At 44.1% G+C, this 23,078-nt stretch overlaps 1 protein-coding gene and 1 pseudogene across 4 annotated transcripts; both read right to left on the bottom strand.

Moving 5' to 3' along the window:
- Positions 1–737: 737 nt before the first annotated feature.
- On the bottom strand, positions 738–22,754 carry EMB2247 (protein EMBRYO DEFECTIVE 2247). Of its 4 annotated transcripts, none has more exons than XM_087543895.1 (27): positions 22,433–22,754; positions 22,253–22,337; positions 21,311–21,437; positions 20,247–20,330; positions 19,772–19,866; positions 18,721–18,812; positions 18,168–18,221; positions 14,416–14,468; positions 14,165–14,232; positions 13,781–13,856; positions 13,202–13,285; positions 12,273–12,421; positions 11,780–11,897; positions 11,578–11,694; positions 10,824–11,044; positions 9,855–9,944; positions 9,606–9,717; positions 3,173–3,319; positions 2,955–3,092; positions 2,809–2,859; positions 2,616–2,728; positions 2,177–2,324; positions 1,983–2,087; positions 1,797–1,898; positions 1,411–1,483; positions 1,171–1,337; positions 738–1,078 (listed from the first exon to the last, which is right to left on the bottom strand). In XM_087543895.1, exons 1-27 carry the CDS (start codon positions 22,563–22,565, stop codon positions 956–958), a joined length of 2,925 nt encoding a protein of 974 aa, XP_087400021.1. In that variant the 5' UTR covers positions 22,566–22,754; the 3' UTR covers positions 738–955. The 4 variants fall into 4 exon arrangements, with proteins under 4 accessions (XP_087400021.1, XP_087400023.1, XP_087400022.1 ...); XM_087543897.1 differs by having other exon boundaries at positions 3,173–3,283; XM_087543896.1 differs by having other exon boundaries at positions 22,253–22,334.
- Positions 3,327–9,599, bottom strand: LOC147985114 (uncharacterized; annotated as a pseudogene).
- Positions 22,755–23,078: the final 324 nt, after the last annotated feature.

Genomic DNA, 23,078 nt, shown 5'->3' with positions numbered 1-23,078 from the left:
CAAATACACAAGCAAACTCGAAAAGAGTTCGACACGTTCGTGGTGCTGATTTGTTGGACATTATGGAAACAGAGGAACGTGAGGGTGTTCGAATCAGGCCAGATTAAGAACGAAGGGGATACAATGAACATGATCTTCGACGATTTGAGGACTTGAACCACGGCAAAAGCGTTTGGAGGACAACTAGTATCTGAGTAGTCAGGTAGCATGAGGGGGTGGGGTGGAGACTTGGTTAGGGTCGACTTGTGACACCTAACTAGCAAAATTGTAATCTTTTGTATATATTATTCTCTCTTCTACCCTCGGAAAAAAAAATTCTGAAATGATAGGTATTATGCGACGTGATGGTTGCAAAATCGCAACCCATGCCAGAGAAGGTGGTGGTTTTTCAGACATGCACTTTTTTTAAAACCAAAATGACAATTTTCTTTTTACGTTAGTTTCAAAGCACATGCAGTGAGATAGTCCAGGTCATAGGTCGTTGCCGTGTCCATAATGTGTCGTTGCGGTTGCCCTCCAAAGTCCCTAGATATATCAGCTAGACCCTCACAAACCAAAAGAAAAGGAGATAGCAGCTAGACACATAGGAATTGAGATGTCTGATCAGAAATTAATGTATTTGTTTTAAAATGTGCCTTGGATGGAGGCCTGCTGAATAATTACGTGCATGTGTGATTATACAAATTGAGAAATCTTCTCCAGAATCAATCATTAGCGTTAACACTCAAACAAAAATGTAGAGCATGCAAAAGAAAAAAGAACCTTTAAAGCCAAAATGTGCTGTACATCAAGGTGTCAAAAATGGATTTCTTAAGCCAAAATATAATGTGCCTCTTTTCAATGTAGTCCATTTATGTACTGATCTGCTGTGCTACTCTGAGGTGACCATTTCTCTCGAGATTTGCTTTACTGACAATCAAAATTGGCATTCTGAGGGCAACGCTGACTACTATGTTTATGTGGAAACTGTTGACTGCAGAAAAGTAAGACGGTTCTTAGTAAGGGAGATCTTCTCCTCTGCCTCGGATGCCTTCTCACGAACTCCACGAACAATGTTTTCCGGGGCCTTCTCTACAAACTGCACCACAAATGAAACGCGTGACCAACAGGATGCAGGAACCCTCTTCCGAAAACTTGCTCACATAAAAGGAGAAGAAATATTCGACGTACACTCGGGGAACTGAGACGGGCCAACAAAGTGTCATAGTCTGTCTGTAACTTAGAGAGACGCTTAGAGAGCCGCTCAACTTCCGCTGACACATCAACCATGTCTGCCAAAGGTAGGTATGCCTCCAGACCCTCATCAGCAACAATGTGGACACACTGATTTGCATCACCTGGCGAGCATCAAATAGATTTGCTTATTGGCAAACTGCATCAACCAAGATAACGAGTTTACAAGGCACTCACCCGGTAGTGATTCAGTCAAATTTATGTTCTGTGCGTCAAGCTTTGACAGCAAAGCAAGCACCTGCTTCTCTTTCTGCGGCATAGAAATACAAGTCAGATGATGGGGAAAAAAACACCATAGTATACAGGAAAGTTGCAGCAATCATAGATACCATCGCACCAATCACATATAGGTAACTCTACTTCTAATCTTTCTAGGAGCTGTGCCTCTCAAGTTCTAACAGTGAAGCTTTCCCAGTTAAATGCACTATTCCTTGGCAACTTTGATTTCAATAATTTGAGTACAAAACATGCTAGGCTTCTCAAATTGCTGGATCAAAAGGCTCATAATATACGTACAATGAAATGTCACAAACAGAATGGACTTGCTGTGAGAAGACACCTACCGATATGTACTCCAGGACATCCGCAGTGGCAACAACAGAAGCTGATATCCGTTTAGCTGGCTCGACAGAATACTCTGCTCGGACATTTCTGATTCCTCTTATCTGTTATTATACAGGTGATCAAACAAAATGGTCGCCGGCAGGCCACATATAAAATGAGCACATACAGCTCAAGTGGAAATTTACCAACGATTGCAAATTTTGAAATCTTTTGATGGACAACAAGTTCTTTGGGAGGTCGGTGCTAGGCCAGGGAGCAACTATAAGTGCATCCTTTCTGTACGGCAATGCCTGAAAATAATTATATGTACTGATGAGGCTGATGAAAGTGGGAGTTAAACAATGCTGTATAATAGTAATGGGCGTCAAGGTTTTTGTACCTGCCATAATTCTTCAGTGACGAAGGGCATGAATGGATGCAGTAGCTTCAGTATGTTTTCAAACACATACAAGAGAACACTTTGCGCCGTAATAGTAGCTGAACCATCACCAGAGTGGTAGAGACGAGTCTTACTAGATTCAATATACCTGAATTACAATAAATTTGAGAAAATATGTAAGTCTACTACTCCCTCCGATCCAAAATAAGTGTCGCAGTTTTGAACTAAGGTTAGTTCAACCTTAGCTCACAACTGCAACACTTATTTTGGGTCTGAGGGAGTAGAAAGCATGCACCATAACGGTGCAACGGTAGAGTGCATATTGGAACATAGAATCAGGCGACAGCTTGGTGTGTGTGTGTGTGTGTGTGTGTGTGTGTGTGTGTGTGCTCCCATAAACAAGTTGTAGTTCCTGTTATTTGGTTCTTCGCAAACTTACCAATCAGCAAAATGGCTCCAAAAGAAATCGTAGATTTCTCTAGCTGCATCTCCAAAGTAAAACTTTTCATAGCTTATGCTGACTTTATCGATAAGTTCATGTAGTCCTGTAACCTGAATTTTTGTTTGTTCTCTTATTAATTAGCATACTTCATAAAAGGCCAACAATTCAAAAGAAAAAATGATGGACTCACCACCCAGCCTTCTGGCAATGGTAGTTGCTGTAGCGCTGCTTCTGTGTCAAACTAAAAAGGAGATGCAAATGTATTAGCAACAATTATATAAAGGAGAATGAAATTTAATCAATGCATCATCTGCAATTTGGAATTCAGTGAGATACCTTGTTTGCTAATAAGAGATCCCATGCAGTAGCATCACTTCTTTCAGGCAAATTCTGCAACAAAAATTTGCCTGCATTCCAGAGTTTGTTGGTGAAAGCCTTATTTGATGTCAACCTTTCTGTAGAAAGATTAATGTCCTGAAGTAAAAAGGTGTATTAACAACGGAGAAGTGAACAAGCTTGATCAACAAAATGCAGAAGACCATGGAAAAGCAAACCTGGCCGGCAGTGCCCATGCAAAGTGTAAATCTCAATGCATCTGTCCCGTACTCGTTCATGGTATCTAGGGGGTCAATAACATTCCCCAGTGACTTTGACATTTTCCGCCCCTGAAGATCTTGCTGATTAGTCTGTGGAACTGAGAGCTAATCTAGCAACATAAACAACTCAGACGGACGAAGGAATGACACATGTCTAATAGACTTCATAGTGGACTAGTAGCCCACCCACCCATCCATCGGTTTAACTACAGTATGTGGACTTACAAGTTTATCAGGGTAAGGGAGGCACTGTCAGGTGTAGTTCGAGAGAGGACCTACCAGGCAGCTACTCGATCTGGTCTGAAGCGGCGCTCTCACACAGACATCGTCATGCACCCCCCTCAGCTAGGACCACCACTAGAACGGTACGGGCCCACATATACAACACTGCCCCCCCCCCCCCCCAAACCCCCCAAGAGGGGTGATGGATATCTTAGATCTATCATTCCCATCTTGTCACAAGCCAAGCTGTATTTGGTTCCTAGTCCTTTAGTAAAGCAATATGCAATTTGTTGCCCTGAGCTCACATACCCTATCTTGATAATCCAGCATCCAACTTTTTGTTTGATAAAAGATCTATCAGTCTCCACATGTTTGGTTCTCATGTTGAACCGGGTTGTTTGCTATATTAATTGCCGACTTCTTGTCACACAACACATTCATGCAAATGGTCTTAAATATCTTCAGCTCTTCTAATAGACTCCTTGTCCATAACAAATCACTCAGTCCCTGACATGGCTTTGTATTTGTTTTGGATTGTTTCTTGCTTCTCCAAGACACTAGATTTCCTCCTACAAAAACACAATGGCCTGAAATTGATCTTTTGTCATCACAATAACAATCTATGGCAGGAAGTCCATTGACTCTTGTACAACAGTCCTTTCCCACGAGAACCTTTCGAGTATCTCAAGATTCTACGTACTGCCTCAAGATGTTCACTTCTAGGCTCATGCATATATCTATTCACAACACTTACTGCAAATGCAATGTTTTGTCGTGCATGACACAAGTACGACAATCTTGCCACCAATCAATGATATGTTTCTTTATCCACCAGGTCACCTTATTGGCAGTCACTTTATTGGTTTTGATCAATTGGGGTTGAAGCAGATCGACAACCCAACATGCCAACATCATAGAGAAGGTCCAGGGTATATTTTCTTTGAGAAAGAGTTATTCCTTTTTCAGACCTAGCTACTTCTATACCAAGGAAGTACTTGGGTCGACCAAGATCTTTAACTTCGAAGACCTTACTCAGACACCCCTTGAACCTTGCTATCTCTACGTCATCATCACCAGCGATAACGATATCATCAACATAAACTGCAAGAATGGTTACTTCCCCTTGAGAGTGTCTATAAAATAACGTATGGTCACCATTGCATTGTCCATACCCTATGTCACACACTGCCCGAAACTTGTCAAACCAAGCTCTTGGAGCTTAGTCCATAAAGGGCTTTCTTTAGCCTGCATACCTTCAGCAGTCACAGAAGTCGAGAACCCAGGTGGAATCTCTATGTATAAATCCTCATGCAAGAAAGCATTCTTCACATCAGGTTGATCGAAAGGCCACCCGAAATTTGCTACACAAGAGATCAGAATCCTCACAATGTTCATCTTTGCTACTGGAGCAAAAGTCCATCTGTGCCAACCTGCACATCTCCAGTGGAAATCGATGTCTGTATCAAAAGAGCCACATGAGTACTATGGAGCCGCCTGTTGCTAAAGGTGACGGATGCATCTGCACTTTATGCTACTATTCTCCCCCTCCTGACAAATCACCGGTTGGAAACATTGGTCAAGTACTTCAAACAAGACAGTTAGATCAGTTTTTTCACCATAAAAGGGTTCCGATTCACGGAACGCAGCATCCATGCTCACAAATGTCCGCCTCTCTTTGTCCTAAAGAATATCCAATAAAGATACATTTGACTTCCTGAGGATCCAATTTGTTGACGATGGCCTATGATCACGAACAAAATAAGTGCAACCAAACACCTTGGGAGGAACTGGGAATTTATTTTCTGTGAAAAATCAAGTCACACGGAGATTTCCTACATGTCACCCTAGATGGCACGCGGTTAATCAAGAAGGGGTCATCTTGACAGCTTTACTCCACAGGAACTTGGGCACATTCATGGTGAATATCAATGCCCGAGCCACCTCCAACAGGTAACGATTTTTCCTCTCTGTCGCCCCATTCTGAGGAGGTTTGTCTGGACAAGATGTTTGATGCAGGATGCCCTTGTCCGACAAAAAAGGCACCAGTGGCCTTGTTAACATACTCGGTGTCATTGTCTCATCTAAGTGCTTGAATTTTCACATTATACTAAGTCTGAACAAGTCCATAAAAAGTTATGAAACACTCCATCCTTATGTCAAAGATAGACCCAAGACATTCGAGAATGGCAATCGATGAACGTAACGAAGTACTTCATACCACTGACAGATGGCACTGGACATGTCCATACATCAGAATGGATCAACACAAAAGGAGATGCTCCTGATCCCTTACTCACATATGAGTTTCTGGTATGTTTAACAAACTCACATGCATCACAGTTCAGCTTGCTCTTGTTCACACCACTCATTACATCTGGGAAATATTTGATACATTTTGTCAAAAGACACATGTCAAACCTTTATACATCTCCGTCAGACCCTGACGATTGCTTGCTCTACAATGATGGATTGGGGCTCTAGTCTCCTTATCCTCGGCAACTGCAGCTAGCATGTGCATTCACTGACGGTCCGTCATGTTGCAGTCCATGTACCACAACCCCCTATGCCTCACTTCAGTCCCAAGACTCCTGCTCGTCGATCTCTCTTGGATCAAGCACACAACTTTGCCTTGAATTATTCAGCAATCAATTTGGTCAATCAAAGCACTCAAGGACACTTAAGTTCACGAGGAAAGCCGGTACTCCCACCGTCCACGTGCATAGGTCGTCTAAGGAGTTGCATCATGACCAAGACGCACCGTGATAGGCAAGCGTTAGGCTGGTCATAGTGGGGAAGTAACTTAGACTAGTAACATGCATATGTTGCTAGTATATGTTACTACCTCCATAATGGGTAGTAGTAACATATGTGTGGTATCATGCAAGGCTTTATTTATTTAGATGTAGACTCATTTTGCCTCGGGGTGTGTTTGTTACAGTAACATATTATGTTACCACAAACATATCTCTCATTAACTACTCGCCACATAAGCAAATTTGCCTTGGGATGCGTTATGTTACTAGCTAAGTTATTCCCGCTATGGCCAGCCTTATGTTGAGATTGTGAAAACAAGCCTATCGTCTGCCCTCAAATAACGCAATCGAAAGAGTCATTTAATTGTGCATGCATGGGAATAGGAGGATTGAGATGTGCATGCATGGGAATGAGCAGGGAAGTTAAAGGGGCGGCATGAGGGAACCGAACGAGAGGATGTGTGGGTTACGAGGGATATTAATTACAAGCGCAGCTAATATTCTTGGGATATCTAATTTTCACTAGACGTCCTATACACCTGGACAGAGGGAGTACATGCAAGACAGGATAATCAATGTTAGGTGTGCATCTGACTGTCTCAACACATGTGATGGACTGGGTTGTGCCATCTGCTGTGTGAATGGTTTCCTGATGTATGAGAGGGTGTGCAACATAGGATTTAAACTCACTGAAGTCTCCAGCAACATGATGTGATGCTCCTGAGTCAAGCACCCATTCATAATTTATTTGATGGGCTGCTATTTGATGCGTGTTCAATGTGACCTTCATTTGTATCGACAACGTTGGCATAGCTAGTAGCAGTCTCCTTTCCTCATGTAGGTTGTGTCCCTTCAACTAAAGCAGCAATATTTGCCCTAGGAGCCGTCCAAGAACCACCACTCCCATTCCGACCACCTCGTTTTCTACTGCCATCACTAGATCCTTGGCCCCTGCCTCTTCTTGGTCTTGTGCAAAAACGACCAATATGCCCTGGTTGACCACAATTATAACAATCTCTAGAATCTCATTGGTCAGCCACCCTGAAAGCAGATTCATTTCCATGTCCTCTTCTTGATTGCAGGAGTACCTCTTCTTGGTACATCACAGGAATGGCCTCATCAAGGGACACAAGCGTTGGCTGAGTGCAACATGCCTGCTCTCAAAACCTTGATTGAGACCTTTTAGAAACTGCATCACACACCTACGCTCAACCCAATTCCTGGCAATTTCCATGGACTCTGCATATGGAAGCTCAAGGGGATCACACTGATCCAAATCCGCCCAAGGTTAGACCCTAGTATTGGACCTCTGAACCTATTAGGAAAAATAGGTCCAAGGTTAGGCCCGCACCTCCTCTCTTAGGGTAACGGGCCAACCATTAGGTCCGTAGGTTTGCCCCTCGCTAGCACACCACCGCTATTTGCTCATGTTAACTCGTTCTATACACCAGAAGAAGCAGATGAGAGAGAGGCTGGCATGAGGTCGAACTGATGCTGGAGATTTGGGCTGCCTGATCTACTCTCCCGGCTACAAGCGCCTCCCGTGCGTCACGGCGTTCCGGCTGCTGACAACTAACCTGCTCCGGTGGTGGTGAATTTGGATACCGACCAGTAAAAGGAGATGCAGATGGAGACATGGGCAACCGGCAGGGGTAGGCGATGCTTCTACGAGTTTATTCAGTGGCTGACGGCTTGCCGTGATCCATCCTCCAGGCTCCAGCCATCCTGCGGGGGCACTATTCTGATGAGGTATAGGTGCGATTCGACCCCAGGTTCAAAGGGGTTTGCCCCATTTGGACCCTCAAGGTCGTCCGGTTACCCTACTTTGGTAACAAAAGGGAGGTGCGGTCCACCGGTCCAACGGGGCGAACCGGACCCCTTGAATCTTGAACATATACCATCATTCTATCACCCTAACGAACATCTTGGATCTTGTCTTCTATTTGAGACATGAGCATCAGGTTTCCCTTACCGGAATACCTCATGGATACCTCATGGACAGCATGCTCCACACAACAGACACTGCAATGGCCGAAATCAGGGAGTTCAACATCCAGGCCAATATCAGGGAGTCAGTAACACTCCACTTCTTCCATTATGGGCTCTCCTTGTCAGAAGGTTCTTCAACCGTTCCATGAACATACCCCGTCAGGCCCTCCGTCTTCAAGATCAACAAGGCCCACCTCGACCAGCTCAGGTAGCTGCTCACACCATTCAGCTTGACATCTTTTTGCATGAGTTCAAGCTTGAACCCTGATCTGCTTGAGGCACAACAATCCTGCAGGAGATGACCCCTCGGCAGCTTTCACAGTCATGAGCTGCACAAGTTTCTCCAGCACAGAGGTAACATCACTTGCCATGACAGCCTCCGCCTCTTCTCCTAGCTGTGCGAGTGCGACCGCCAGTACTGCTTCTGTCACCCTCTCCAATCGCGGCAGCAGCAGCAGCAACAGCACAGCACCTCAGCCACACTTCAGTAGCACCACCCTCTCTGTTTCTCAGACGTTGCAAGTACCACCAACATCAAGCAACAGAACAGCACTTTTGTCTTGCTCCAGATCGAGGGCGAGCAGCCGCACCCCACCTTTGCCGCAGCAGGCACAGCCAGTACCACCAACAGCAGCTGCCCAAGCAGCCGCCGCACCTTGCCTTCTTCCGCTGTCGTGCACCTCCTCTTTGTCCTCTGCGGCTCTGCCGCACAGCCGCAGCCCCTCCGTCAGCGTCGCGCACAGCCGCCTCTCTTCGCTAGTGATTTCGTCTCACTGTGCATCTACTGCAGCTCCTCCGGCAGCCGCCATCACCTTCCTCCCTCGCCCTCGGCCACCGATACCATGTAGTTCGAGAGAGGGATGTACCAGGCAGCTACTCAATCTGGTATGAAGCGGCGCTTTCACACAGACATCGTCGTGCACCCCTCTCAACTAGGTCAACCACTGGAACGGTATGGCCTGGGCTTCATGGGCTGGTATGGGCCACATATACAATATCAGACCATCTGCAAGGAGTCTGTGGATCTCTGCCAGAGTATCACACAGCCCATTAGCACACAAAGCAGGAAGTTCATATACAACAGTTTCTCTCCTGGGGTCGAGTTGAGGCTAAAGGTCAATCCTTCTAATTTTATTTTTCCAGTTTTCCTCTTATTTGTCCTGACCACAAAGTTCTCTTTGCGGTGGTCCTCAAAAGTGACTTAGGTAGGAACATGTGGCAAACAGCAAAACAGGCGACGGACACATCAATTAACAGCTCTCAGTAAATAATATGTAGCAGTATGTACAGCATGTTTCCTGAGATACAGCCGTTCTCTCAAAAGAGGAAATAGAAATTTGATCATATTGATTATAAATTACAACAAAATGATAAGCCTTTGTCCCTCAAAAGTACAAAACAAAAATTAAGGTGCTCATATCTCTCACCTCAGAATCCCGGATAAGACCATGTAGATAGACATAAGAAAATGGTACTGTTCCTGTAAACTCAATTCCCATCATAACCATCCGTGCAACCCAGAAAAATAAAATGTCATGGCTGTCAAAAATAAATTAGCTATAGTATCAGACATAGTACATGGAAAAGCAGAGTATCAGCAGGATAACAAGCACACCACCTTGTTCAAAGAAAGGCGGGGGGGGGGGGGGGGGAAGGCATTACTGGAGCTAACATACCCGGTCTCAAGGACTGTTGCAGGATAAAAATGCTTAAAATCTTCCCTGGACACATCTGGCCAACCAAGTGTGCTGAAAGGCCATAAAGCACTGCACGATAACTTCCAACAAGTCAAAACAGAAAACTACGAGCAATTTTTTATATTACTTGTAACAGTTGTATGTACAAATTGATTATACTTGTGCAGTTCTTTACTACTTCCAATACTTGGAAATATAGCTCATACAGACATTGAAGTAAGAAAGAGAATGTAATATACTACTCCCTCCGTTCCAAAATAGATGACTCAACTTTATACTAACTTTAGTACAAAGTTGAGTCATCTATTTTGGAACGGAGGGAGTAGGAAGTAAAGGAAGAAAGCAAATGTAATATAGGAGTTCGGAAAGAATTCAAAGCATGGTGAATAGCAAGTCCAGTCAAATATATTGCCTGAATTCATAGTTTTATTGGAGCCTAGAACCCTGAGCTGTGAGAACGGCCACACAAGGACATTAACTATTAACCTGCTTATTGCAATTGCACATGGCAGGCACCACAAGCAGAGGGCTAAGAAACCATTTAGAAGCAGAGGTGAGGAACAAAGCCAAGAATTTGAGGACGAACTTGATGATTATCTTTAGAGGCAATCACAATGAAAGTGATATGAAATGTTTGTGTCGCAATATCATGATGTTGCAACAAGAAAAACCAGAACATCAAGAAATTGCCAAGAAATGTGAATATATTTTCCTATTAATACAAAATGTGTGCTGTCAGGGCCTCCCCTACAGTCTTTCATTAACAAAATTGTATTGCGGAACTTGTGCTCAATTGCAAAATAAGAAAAGGAGCATGTATTTCCATTAGATGAATGCTAAGTAATGTTCTGAATTAAATAAGAAGTGCTCACAAAAATTCAAGCGATCAACAAATCCATATTGCAGAAAACCAATTGGTACCACACAATTTTGAAGAGGAAGACAAACCTTGAGAACCAAGTATCGAGAACATCAGGATCCTGATATATTTCAACTGATTTTCCATATTTTTCCTGAGCTTTCGCAAGTGCCTCCTCTGCATTTCTGGCAACAACATAGTCTTCTTCACATTTCTTTCCAACGATGTACCAGACTGGTATCCGATGGCCCCACCACAATTGTCTACTTATACACCAATCTTTTATATTTGTTAACCAATTATTATATATCTGCAGCAGCAGAGCACACAAAAGAATGAGCAGGGATAAAATAGTGGGCAGGACAGGACAATTACAAAATTCATTTCTGCAGGAATAATAATTAACACAAATATGTGTAGATATGTGAGCACTTTCTTTGGCATATGTATTGTTTCGCTGAGCCCCGATAGAACTTCCAGTCACAATAGCGTTGTTCTTAAGGCGGCAAAGCGACCTAACGCAAGCACTCGCCGCCCTGACGACTAAGTGCCTAAGGGGGCTAAATTGTTAGGCTCTGCCCACCTCTGTTACTGCTCTTTAGGTGTGCTTACTGCTGAGCAGTAGATGACTACCATTATTTTCTTTCTTTTTTGAGAAGATGCATAAGTATGCATAGACAGATAGGGAAAAGGTTTGGTACAATCCCAGGACTGGACCAACACTCCAAGGTACAATGCTACGGGCCTACGAAGTAACCGCCAGGAGAAGCGCGGCAACATCCACCACCCCTTCCTTTGGCCACTACCTTTCTAGAGAACAGAATGAAAGATCCATGCATTTACCTTCTCAAATCTCTCCGGAAGAATAGTGAGTTGCCCTTTTTCAACAGCATGGAGGGCCCTTTCAGCCAATGGCTCCATTGTGACAAACCACTGCTTACTAATCAAGGGCTCTATGACCTAGGATCACACAGAAGTGGGGTCATCAAGCCAAAAAACATCACCAGCCCTTAAATACGACAAAGAATAGGAAAAAGGTTCACACTTCACCACCACGTTGAGATCTGGGAACTCTAAGTGTATAGGGTTCCTTCTTCACTGCCAAGTTAGTCTCAACAAGGTCAGACCACAGCTTCTCTCGTGCCTCAAAACGATCCATACCACTGGCGAAAAAAAGGAGGAAACGGAGTTAAGATCAACATGTTGCATACAGAAGGCCAGGCAAACTGCAACTCTGTTAGTACTGCCTTTTCATATGCAGTAGTTGAATCAACTGATTATACTAATTGTACTAACTCAATGCCGCAAATTGTGTTTCCAACCTTTTTATCTTAAAAAAAGTTAGAACAGTAAGCTGTGTTAAACAGCTAAAGTCCTATTGTATTATACCTCGAAAGCAACTTCAAGTCACCTTACAAAGAGGAACATATAATAACATAAATGTGTTTGTAAGCAGCTGAAATTGCAAGTCATGAAGAAATTAACCACAGAAAAAATAACAATGTTACTTCACATGCATTGTCTTGCAAATATTATACCTGTATAATCCAGCAACATCATTTAATGTGCCATCTTTGTTCATAACATTAAGAATTGGCAGCCCAAGCTTTCGAGCAATATGATAATCATTCTGATCATGTCCAGGGCTAATCTTCAGCACCCCTGTTCCGAATTCTGGATCAACGTACTGTAAATCGTAGAAACGATAGTTACTATTAACAAAAGTCTATGCAAGGAAAACTATCCTGCTACCCTTTTAGCAGTCCCTCAACTGCATCTGGAGAAAAGTAGACCCAATTACTACAGCGAAATAAGTTTTTTAGCCAGGGAGAAACCATATGTGGTCACAGGAAAAATATTTTGAATTTGGGCATGCAAGTGTGAAAAACTTGCACAAAAGAATGCATGTACGTACATCAAGCAAAGGGAAAAGCCAGCTTGGGATGCAAAATTTTGCCTTAGCCACAAAAATAGTCATACCGGTGAAGTAGGTAACTACATGAATTGATGAATAAATGTTTTCCTTGCTTCAACTGAAACACGATAGTGTAAACTTTGCATGTGCAAGCAACATGATAAATTATAACTCAATAAATATGACGAGAGAACGCCCTGACTAGTGAATATGGTGCTTTTGCATTGCTTCATTTTATTAATCTCACAATATCCTATCTGAAATTGCTAGAAATATAGAAAATACTCCCTCCGTTCCAAAATATAGTGCTTCCTCTATTCCCGTGCTTCAACTTTGACCATAAATTTAACCAACGAGACCGACTGCGGCGGGAGCAAAAGTTATACCAGTGAATTCGTATTCAAAAGAAGTTTTCAATTATATAATTTTTTTCTCCCGCCGCAGTCGGTCTCGTTGGTTAAATTTATGGTCAAAGTTGGACCTCGGGAAGCGCGGGCGCACTATATTTTGGAATGGAGGGAGTACTAACGAAAACAATAGTTTCATTCTTACCCGATCAGCAATGATAGGAACATGTCTCCCAAATGTCAAGGGTACAATAGCCAATTTTCCAACATATTTTGCATAGCGCTCATCCTGCATTGTCAATTAAAAAATTAAAATAAAGATGGTTTACCAAATCCAATTTCTTTGAGAAATAAAATAGCTCAATGTAGTTATAGCATAGGTTGCAAGAGAAGACAATAAAATGTCTTACAACGTACTTGTTATGGCCGGCATATACTACAGCCCAGGCAGTTGGGGGCCTGGCCCAGTTATCTTTTCGTTATTAGGGGCTTAGCCCAGTTATCGTATTTGGAGATTATATAAACTCATGTAAGGACTCGTTTGAAGTTAAGCAGAAGCAATTATATTTGCTCGGCTTCCTGAAGGGAGCCGGGAGACCTAACCCTAGCCGCCGCCTCCTGCGCCCTCTATCTCTCTCGCACGACGGCGCCCCAGCGCCGGCGACCTCGCCTTCCTCCACGCCAAGCCCCCTTCCACCCCTACAACCTACGAGCTAGACCCGGTAGGAACCCAGCTCCTATCAGCACTACTTATGTTTACTGCAGAACACTAAAAAGATCATACCTCTGGGTTAACAGCAATCGCAACATCACCAAATAGAGTCTCAGGTCGTGTTGTCGCAATAGTCATAAAATCATCCCTGCCCCACAAATTTCAATGTGTAAGCAATGCTAAGCATTAAACTGTATCAATCATATTTGCTGGATTCCTCATGTTAGAATGCAAAATATAATGTATATCAGGATACTCATTCTCATGAAAAATGTTCACTTAAACATCACAACAGAGAGCCAAAATAAAAAAGAACTGGTGGTAACACAAGCACACACTTGGCTGTAAATACAGTCAGCAATATGTGTGACGACATCATTGATTATTTAATGGTAATTCACATCGAATAATTATTAGATGTTAGACGAGCACAATTAAGAATGTAAAAATATGTACCTCGATCCACCAGCAACACGATACTTCATATAGTACAAATAGCCAGGTTCTTCAGAGTATTCAACTTCCTAATAATACAAAACATTATAGAATCAAATATTTGATTGGCTCACGTATGATCATCCATGAAGTATTGAAGTTTCAGATCTCCCATGCAGAATCACCCAATTTTCCTTTTGGTTTAAATTATATAGTTGTGCAGATATATGTATGTATGTACTAGTTAAAAAAGAAGTAATCTCTTCACATACTAAGTCAGATACTGCAGTCTGCAGGTTAGGAGACCAGTTGACCAAATAAGATCCTGAAAAGGAAATACAATGAATCAACCAATACATACCAAAGTTACATAAGGTAAGTCCCTAAATTTAAAATGTAAAGAAGAAAAAAAAACAAATCAAAAGATTAAGAATTCCTAAATCCCTGTCCAACAAGAAAAAATTACATAAGAATGGGATCACAAGCATGAGGCCATCCTCAACATAAATTCATCCAAGCATATACCCAAAAAAAACATAATTCGCATGTGCTAAAGCAAAACACATGAAAAAAAATTGAGAAAACGCAAAAGGCTTGCGTTTCTTTGTATTGAAAAGATAAGTTTGTTACAGCCTCCTAAGAGGAACGATTACAGTCATAAATCAGTGGATACGATTACAGTCATAAATCAGTGGACGTCCCAGGTTTGAGGGAGGATGGCACGCAGGCCACGGGCTCCAGCCCTTGCCCAGAGCTTGGCTTCGTCCTTGATCCGTGCCATCAGTGAGTTGATCGATGGGGTTGCGCCGTTGAACACGCAGTCGTTGCGATGCTTCCAGGTCATCCAAGGTATCAGCAGGGTTGCGGTGGTAAGGCCTTTTTGCATGGGTTTCGGCGTGTTTCGCCACGCCGAGCGCCACCACTCTGATAGGGATCCCTCGCTGGAGGGCACGCTGCATGTCAAGCGCAGCCAGGACAATATCTCGTGCCACACTTGCTTGGAGAAGGGGCATTCCAGGATTAGGTGCTGGATTGATTCAGGCGCTTGGTCACAAAGCGGGCAGCGAGGAGGGTGCGGCAGTCCGCGGCGAGCAAGGCAGTTGGCCGTCCAGCAACGTCCCAGGTGGGCAAGCCAGTGGAAGAATTTCACACGCGGGGGCGCCCAGCCCTTCCAGGTGAGCTTCCAAGCAGGGCAGGAGGTCGAGCCATGGAAGGTGGCAAGGTAGGCGGACTGGGCTGTGCAGGTACCTGCCGCATTCCACTTCCAATGCAGGCGATCCGGCTCGACAGTGAGTCTGATGTGCTCGATCGCATGCCAAGTAAGCAAGTATTGGCCGATCTCGCGGATGCCAAGGGTGCCCTGAATGTCCGATGTCCATTGGTGCGCATTCAGACCGTCTGCCACCGTCCTGCTCTTGCGGCGGTGTTTGGGGATGAGGGCGTGCAGTTGTGGTGCTATTTCCAAGATGGCGCGCCCGTTGAGCCAACGGTCTTCCCAGAACAGCGCACGCTGGCCGTCGCCGAGGATCATGGTTGTGGGCGCGAAGAAGAAGGCACGCTCCGCAGCAGTGAATTGAAGGTCGAGGCCAGACCATGCCCTGTTGTCGTCCGTGCGGGCGAACCAAAGCCATCTGGTGCGCAAGGCCAAGCCCGTGCGCTCCAGGTCGTGCACCCCGAGCCCACCAAGCCGGGTCAGGCGGCAGACGCGTTGCCAGTTGACGTGACAGTTGCCGCCGTGCACCTCGGTGCGGCCAGCCCATAGGAATCCTCGTTGGATTTTTTCGAGGAGTTTGAGGATCTTTTTTGGCGGCGCGAGCACCAGAAGTTGGTGAATGGGGATCGCACTCAGCACCGATTTCACAAAGGCAAGGTGTCCGGCCTTGTTCATGAGGTGCGCCTTCCAGGTGGGGAGCTTGCCAGCGGTCTTGTCGCCGAGGGGCTGCAGCTGTGCAGCGGATGGGGGTCCAAGGGTGAGTGGGATCCCCAGGTAGGTGATGGGCAGCACCGCGATTGGGCAGCCAAGGTTGGCGATGGCCGGGGCAGCCATGTCGCCGTCACATCTGATCATCGTAGCCGTGCTCTTCAGGAAGTTGACCCGAAGGCCTGACGCCCGGCCAAATAGCTGCAGGATTTCTCGGACGGCGAGTGTGTCGTGGGCTAGCAGAAGAGTATGACATCGTCCGCGTACAGCGAAAGGACGGGGAGCGTGCGGCGAGGGTGCAGTTGCTGCAGGACTTTGAGCTCAGCCGCGCGACGGAAGAGGCGCCCCAATGTGTCGACAGCAAGCACAAAGAGTTGTGGTGACACAGGGTCGCCTTGACGAAGCCCGCAGCGGTGCCAGATCGCGGGTCCCGACACGCCGTTGAGGAGAACCCTTGTGCTTGCCGACGACAGGAGAGTAGCAAGCCAACCAAGGAAGCGATCGTTGAAGCCATACCGGCGCAAGACCTCGAATAGAAACGTCCATGACACGTAGTCAAATGCCCGCGCAAGGTCCAGCTTCAGGAGGATGCGCGGGGCGCCCAGCTGATGAAGAAGGCGCGCCGATTGGCGGATAAGCACGAAATTGTCGTGAAGGCTTCGTCCCGGGATGAAAGCGTTCTGGATGGGGCTGACTAGCTCGTTCAACTTGGGTGCTAGTCGAAGGGACAGCACCTTTGCGAAGATCTTCGCGACGAGATGGATTAGGCTAATGGGCCTGTAATCCCCCAGCCCGGCTGCGTCAGCTCGCTTTGGGATCAGCGTAAGCAGCGCTTGGTTCAAGCAGCTGAATCCCCTTCCTCGTAGCGCATATAGCCGCTAGAAGACACGGACAAGGTCGTGCTTCACGATAGGCCAACAGGAGCGCAGGAACCCTGCGGTGAAGCCGTCTGGGCCGGGCGCCTTGTGCGCCGACAGTCGCTTGACAGCTTGCCATATCTCGTCTTCGCTGAAGGGGGCGTCCAGGTCGTCGAGGTTGGATGGCGCGATGAGGTCCTCGAGGTTGAGGGCGCAATCCCGGGGGTGATCTGTCCCTAGCAGGGAGTCGAAGAGCGCGAACGCCGCCGCGGCCAAGTCTGCTTGGTCGGTTAGAGTGGCGCCCTCAACCGTCAGAGTATGAATCCTGTTTTACTATGTTGGATGGTGCTTGCACCATAAGTTGCCATTTGGCAGGTATGCTGTTTTGATCAGTAAATATGATCCTCATCTGAGGATGGTTACAGCGAATATGTTGTGTAACATAAAACTGGATGCTATAAGCTGCAAAATGCAAACATATTTGTATTGTCTCACCAAAGAACATATAAATTACTTTATGCAAAAAGTACCACGATACAATTGGTGATGGAAGTAAAATAATGGTGGCTTGCTTCCCACTAAATTATGCACACGGCCCTCCTATTAGTGGTCAAGTAAAATAACTAGGACAGGTCAGTGAGCAGGCCCAGCCCACTCAATTTGCATTCCTATCCAGAACTACAGCCACTCACTTGTGGCCTGATGGATTTTTTTAAATCAACCAACTGAATTTCTGACTCATAAAGTTATAGAACTTCTGGTTGCTGAAGAAAGCTGACTAGAAAACCAAGAGTCTTCACATCCAGAGCAACATTCTTCCGCCACATAACTAATTAACTATCCAATCAGCTATAATAACTAACAAAAAATATACTTGATACACTTTGAGAGTAAAGCTTGTAACGGCCCCGAATAATTTATGAAAGTAGTGAGGTAAGTTTGTTACTGACAATGTAACAAGAATAGAAAAACATATACAGGACAAATTATTGTCACCCCCCACTTCATACAAGTGCATCTGTGTTCACTACCCTAAATCAACTGAAGCAAATGGTATTAAATCAACCAGTAATAAGTATGTTAATATAGTCGACTAGAAACTATTACCAGGCAAAAGTTGGGGACACACCAAGAGATTTGAAAATAGTAAACAGGATATCAAACTCAACAAGAGCACATTACTCAAGATGATGTGCATTCACCTACTTCTTGTAATAGAACATGTAGCCATGTTTAATTATAATACCTTGATATATAAGTCCTTTTTCATGAAGCCTAATGAATGCTTCAACAACTGCATCTGCAAAACAGAAGGGGGAAAACACTGAGTTCAGTTGTAAAGATAACCACATGGTTCTAACATTGAGCTCGAGGGAGCAACCTAACATCACTATCACAACATCATGTCCTGATGGTTCGATTGAAAAAAAGGTTAGGTCAAATCACTAGTGTACATAAATTGCATAAAAAAGTTCAGATCTGGCAGGCAAAGGATGGGAGTGCTTTGGTTCGACATCAAATAGCTGTCACTCTCATTCATAATGAAATCACAGTCATAAGCCAAAACAAGACTTAGATACCCTATAACATCACCGTGATCCTGATTAAATGCAAGTCTATCAACAGAACGAAATTTATGGATGCAACCATGTGACCTAACAATTGCAGAAGAAGAAAGCTAAAATATAACCACGTAAGAAATCCTAAAACTCAGAAACAAGCTAGTAATTCCGCAAGGTAATGCCATGAAACACAGGTCCAATCATCATTTGAAATGGAAAACGACAGTTGACACTTACGACTTAGTTGATCATCTAGCGTGAAGCATTCACGGGTCCAATCACAAGATGCACCCAACCGCTTAATCTGATTAGTGATTGTGCTCCCATACCTGAAAGGGGAAGTGTTCAGAATAAAAAACAAACTAGCCACATTGAAGCAATGAAAGTTCAGCATTACAACAAACTTTAAAAATGCAACCTTCTGGAATGAATAAATCGACCAGAATAATCTTTCATCACATGTTCATCATTGCAGCAGAACAAGGTTGTGGAGGAACAACTCCACCTTGCTGTTACGAAGGAACTACTTCAACATGATGCGCAAGATATCGATCTAGAGGCGAATATAGATCAATATGGCAGCAGGAGTTCAATCCAAAACTCCTAAAGCACAAGATCTAGTCCAAGATCTTAGATAAGAACACTAAGTTCTAGGTAGCGGTGTACATAGTCCGGTTACAAACTAGAGGTGAGGACCTCTATTTATAGGCTTTGGGAAGCCTTCACACCTCAACTTCTACTTATGGCTAGAACACTCTAGAAAACATTACTTAATTAAGATTTAGCATTCTACTCATAGCTAGGAGATTCTAGAAAACTGTAGCTAAAGCTAAGCAAGAAAACAAATACTAAACTGGAGTAGAAGTATCTAGAAGTGGTTTAACTTCTGATTATATTTTTATTTTCCATCTCTCTATTGTTCCTCGCCATTCATGGTAGTTTAATTTCCAATTATTATGACAGACAGAACCCAAAATTTGTATTAACAATACCAGAAGACAGCAAAGAACAAAGAAAATAGAGCATAATGCGTGTGAGATGCATGCGCAAACGCACATAGGATGCAGTGAGGGTGTTGACCAACCATATTCAGAAAGAGGAAATCACCTGGGTAGAAAGTTCAGAAATGTATGGTTTATAGTAAATCCAGGTAATTAAGCAAGGATGCTTAACTCTTGTAAAAAAGAGAAGAAGAAAGGATTGCTTCAAATCAGCAAGAGGACAAAACCTCTGAGTGCATAAGAAAACAGTGTACACAAACTAGACTGGATTCAGAAAAAGGACTGACTTCTCTTTCCACTCCCAAACTCTTTTAGTGAACTCCTCCTGGGTAAGATCTGCTCTTTTGATGCCTTCAGCAGCTAACATCTTTTCCACAACTAACTGAAATGCAATGAAAGTTGAAAATAAAAATCAGCCAATTACTGCACCAAGTCTTGAACGCAATGTTGAATCATATAGTTAAAAAAAACTAGGCAGTAACAAAAGACCTAGCGCTTAATTGTGCTTAAAAGAGGACAGACCCAGTGCTAGAAGATCCAACACCAGGTGGGGTCTGGGGAAGGATTATATGAGGCAAACCTTACCCCTGCACAGTGCAATGCAGAGAAACCACGTCGAACCCAGGACCTCCATAATGTGCGCATAATTGCGCTTAAGCAAGCACTTTGGTCAGAAAAGTGGTGGCAAAACGCACAATTTAACGTCTAACGCTTTTTTAAAACTTTGTGTCGAATACATATCAAGTGTGCAGGAATACAAACCTGAGTTGCAATCCCAGCATGGTCGGTACCAGGTATCCAAAGTGCAGGCCTCCCTTTCATACGGAAATACCTTATCATTATATCCTGAGTTACTTAATGAAAAGGGGGATACTGTTAGTCAGAAAAATAATTGATCCCAGAATGATGGGGGGAATCTGAGCTTTACTATTTTGAGCTGTATATGTGGATTAGTGATCTTGGAACCTTAAAAATGCAATGTTAAGCACCCTGTGGAGGGTGACTATCTAAGGCCCTGTTTGGTTCAGCTTTTATCGACGGATTCCGCTGCCACGCAGCAGAATCTGAACCAAAGGGCGAACCCAGCAGAATCCGATTCCAGAAATCCGCTGCCAAAATCTGAACCAAAAACGGAAGCAGCCCAGGACGTGCTTTCCAAAATCTGATTCCGCTGCGGGCTAAAATCTGAAAAAGTTGTATCAGCTGGTTTGCCAAATGACCTACGTCTTTTTCACAGCAGATTTTTCACAGCTGCTTTTAGAAATCCACAGCCGAACCAAACAGGGCCTAAGAATACAGACTACACAGAATTGACTTAAACAGGCTAGTTTAACTGTAACACCCTAGTTCACATCATTCAAGATATTATTCTACACAGACTTCTACCATCACTTCTGCTTAATGCAGCAGCAGCGACCAATGTTTATTTTACTTTGCGTGACACAATTAGTAACTAGTACCTTGGAAACATGGCTTGTCTTATACTCCCTCCGTCTCACATTAGTTGTCGCTGAAATGGATGTATCTACTATCTAGGCGTACTTCAGTGCCAGATTCATCCGTTTGAGCGACAACTAATATGGGACTGAGGGAGTAAGAAATAGATCCACCTCGCTAGGTAAATCCATCAAAGCTTATGCTCAAGTCTAACATGCAAGTTATTTCAAGGTACAGTGTGGAGAGAGTATCAGGATACAACAAATCAACAAAGCTAACGTACTATAGAAGATCGTAATACGGTGTAAAAACAAATTTATTGCTTGTAAATCAGCATATAGTTAGCCAACATAAGAACACAAGAGTCTTAGGGAATTGAATCACCCTACCTCAAGGGTAACAAACATAGCATGACCCATATGCAATGATCCAGTCACATTTGCAGGTGGCATAGGAATGACAAATGGATCGCCTCCACGGTCGAAGTTAGGCTTAAAGAATCCTTGAGATTCCCACCTATGAAAATTGAAACATCAAATAGTTTAGGAGAAGTTATGTGTGGTTCGAAAAATAATTTATACTGAGACAGGAGGGAAAGTAAGCAAAATAAAATAAAATTTATTCAACTCAATTCATTGAACAATATACTTGAATCAAATAACTAGATTATTAAGCTAGTAGTCTTCAACCTAGGTTGTAACGCCAATCCAATGGGAGTTGAAACATACTTCTCTATCAGTAGTTAGGTTAACTTTAAGTTCCTGATTGGATCATGGCAATTTTCCTCTGTATGATTCAAGATTTATGTGCAGAACAATATATCATGAGATCCAAATTTAACACATATAAAGAGAAGTGGTTCTAAATTCCATAGCACATCGTACAAGTATGACTTGTCAACTTTGCATCTCCTTTGACTTGCTAACTACAGCTATACATAAGCGAGCAATGTACAGTCAGTACAGAGAATGGCAGTTAGTTCTTCCCTGGTAACAGAACGATTTGGCAATCTTGTCCAAAGCCAGCACCCACGATGCGGCTACTATCAACGGACTGGTACGCAAGAAATGTCTGAAAATCAGTGATAGCTCAAAGTTGGACAACTAACTATACATTTGTGTGTCTCGGTCTCTTTAGACATTTCCATACTACCAATACCAACTAAAATGTCATCCCTCAACTTCATTGCATGTAGCAGGACGTAAATGGAATTGCAAGCTTTGCCAAAATTGCTGGCTGAATCATGTACTTATCATGCCCACATGAGAACGAGCATAAATGGATCACCAAGCAATCAAGCGAGTTAACTCGTAGCAGAGACGCTGAATTACCACTTATAAATCCGCTCCTCGCTGGTGAAGTCGAACGACTTAGCGACTTCAGGGGAGGTGAACACATCCCTCTCAGAGACAACTGCTGCAACGTGAACCAGACCCAATCAATGCACAACACAGTCTCACAGGATTTCACGCCAGCTAACGAAACCGAGAACTGGGGAGCACTGCCGGTACCTGCGCAGAACCTGTGGGCGGCGCGGCGCGGGGTCCACGCCGGGCGGCGGTGGGCGAAGAAGAGCAGCGGGTTGAGACGGCGGAGGCAGGTTGAGGAGGAGGACAGGAGGTGGGAGGGGCCTGCAAGCGCCATTAGAGCCTGCGCGCGCCGCCCGGCTAGCGGTGCTGGTGGGGTGGCAACGGCGAAAAACCCTAGACTAGCAGGTGAGCTCGAGGGGTTTGGGTTTGGATTTGGAAGAGGATAACGCGGGAGCGTGGCGGTGCACGGCGCCGTGGGGAGCGGAGGGCGGTGGCGCAAACGGATGGGACGATGACTAGCAAAGTATAGCAATGAATGAATTTATATTATCAAAAAAAAAAAGAAGAATACTGCTACATCATATATAGAAAAGGAATATTTAAAGGACAGAAAAATCATAGGAAATAACATCACATGTATATTAACTAGAGGATGACGCGCGCTTTGCGGCAGAAAAGTCAGCAGAGATTTACAAACATATGAAAAAAAGAAATCGGTAATGTGTGATATTTATTAGACTGACACATTACAGCCCAGAAAAGTTAACATTGATCCATTTTCTCAATTTTAGAGGATTTGAAGAATATTCTGTTGTGATTTACAATGAGGAGGGTAGTGGATCAATGC

The sequence above is a fragment of the Triticum urartu genome, chromosome 2A (genome assembly GCF_056163025.1).
Source record: "Triticum urartu cultivar PI428250 chromosome 2A, HENAU_Tu73, whole genome shotgun sequence".
Taxonomy (NCBI): Eukaryota; Viridiplantae; Streptophyta; class Magnoliopsida; order Poales; family Poaceae; genus Triticum; species Triticum urartu.
The sequence above is the reverse complement of the archived record's forward strand: the minus strand, read 5'-3'. Positions and strand labels throughout refer to the sequence as shown.

Bases quoted from the DNA above. Each gene is read 5' to 3' on its own strand.
- EMB2247 (XM_087543895.1), bottom strand. From the start codon at position 22,565: ATGGCGCTTGCAGGCCCCTCCCACCTCCTGTCCTCCTCCTCAACCTGC. The intron at 22,338-22,432 runs GTACCGGCAGTG...TTCACGTTGCAG, and splicing joins CGCCCACAGGTTCTGCGCAG to CAGTTGTCTCTGAGAGGGAT. The intron at 9,718-9,854 runs GTATGTTAGCTC...TATTTTTGACAG, and splicing joins GCAACAGTCCTTGAGACCGG to CCATGACATTTTATTTTTCT.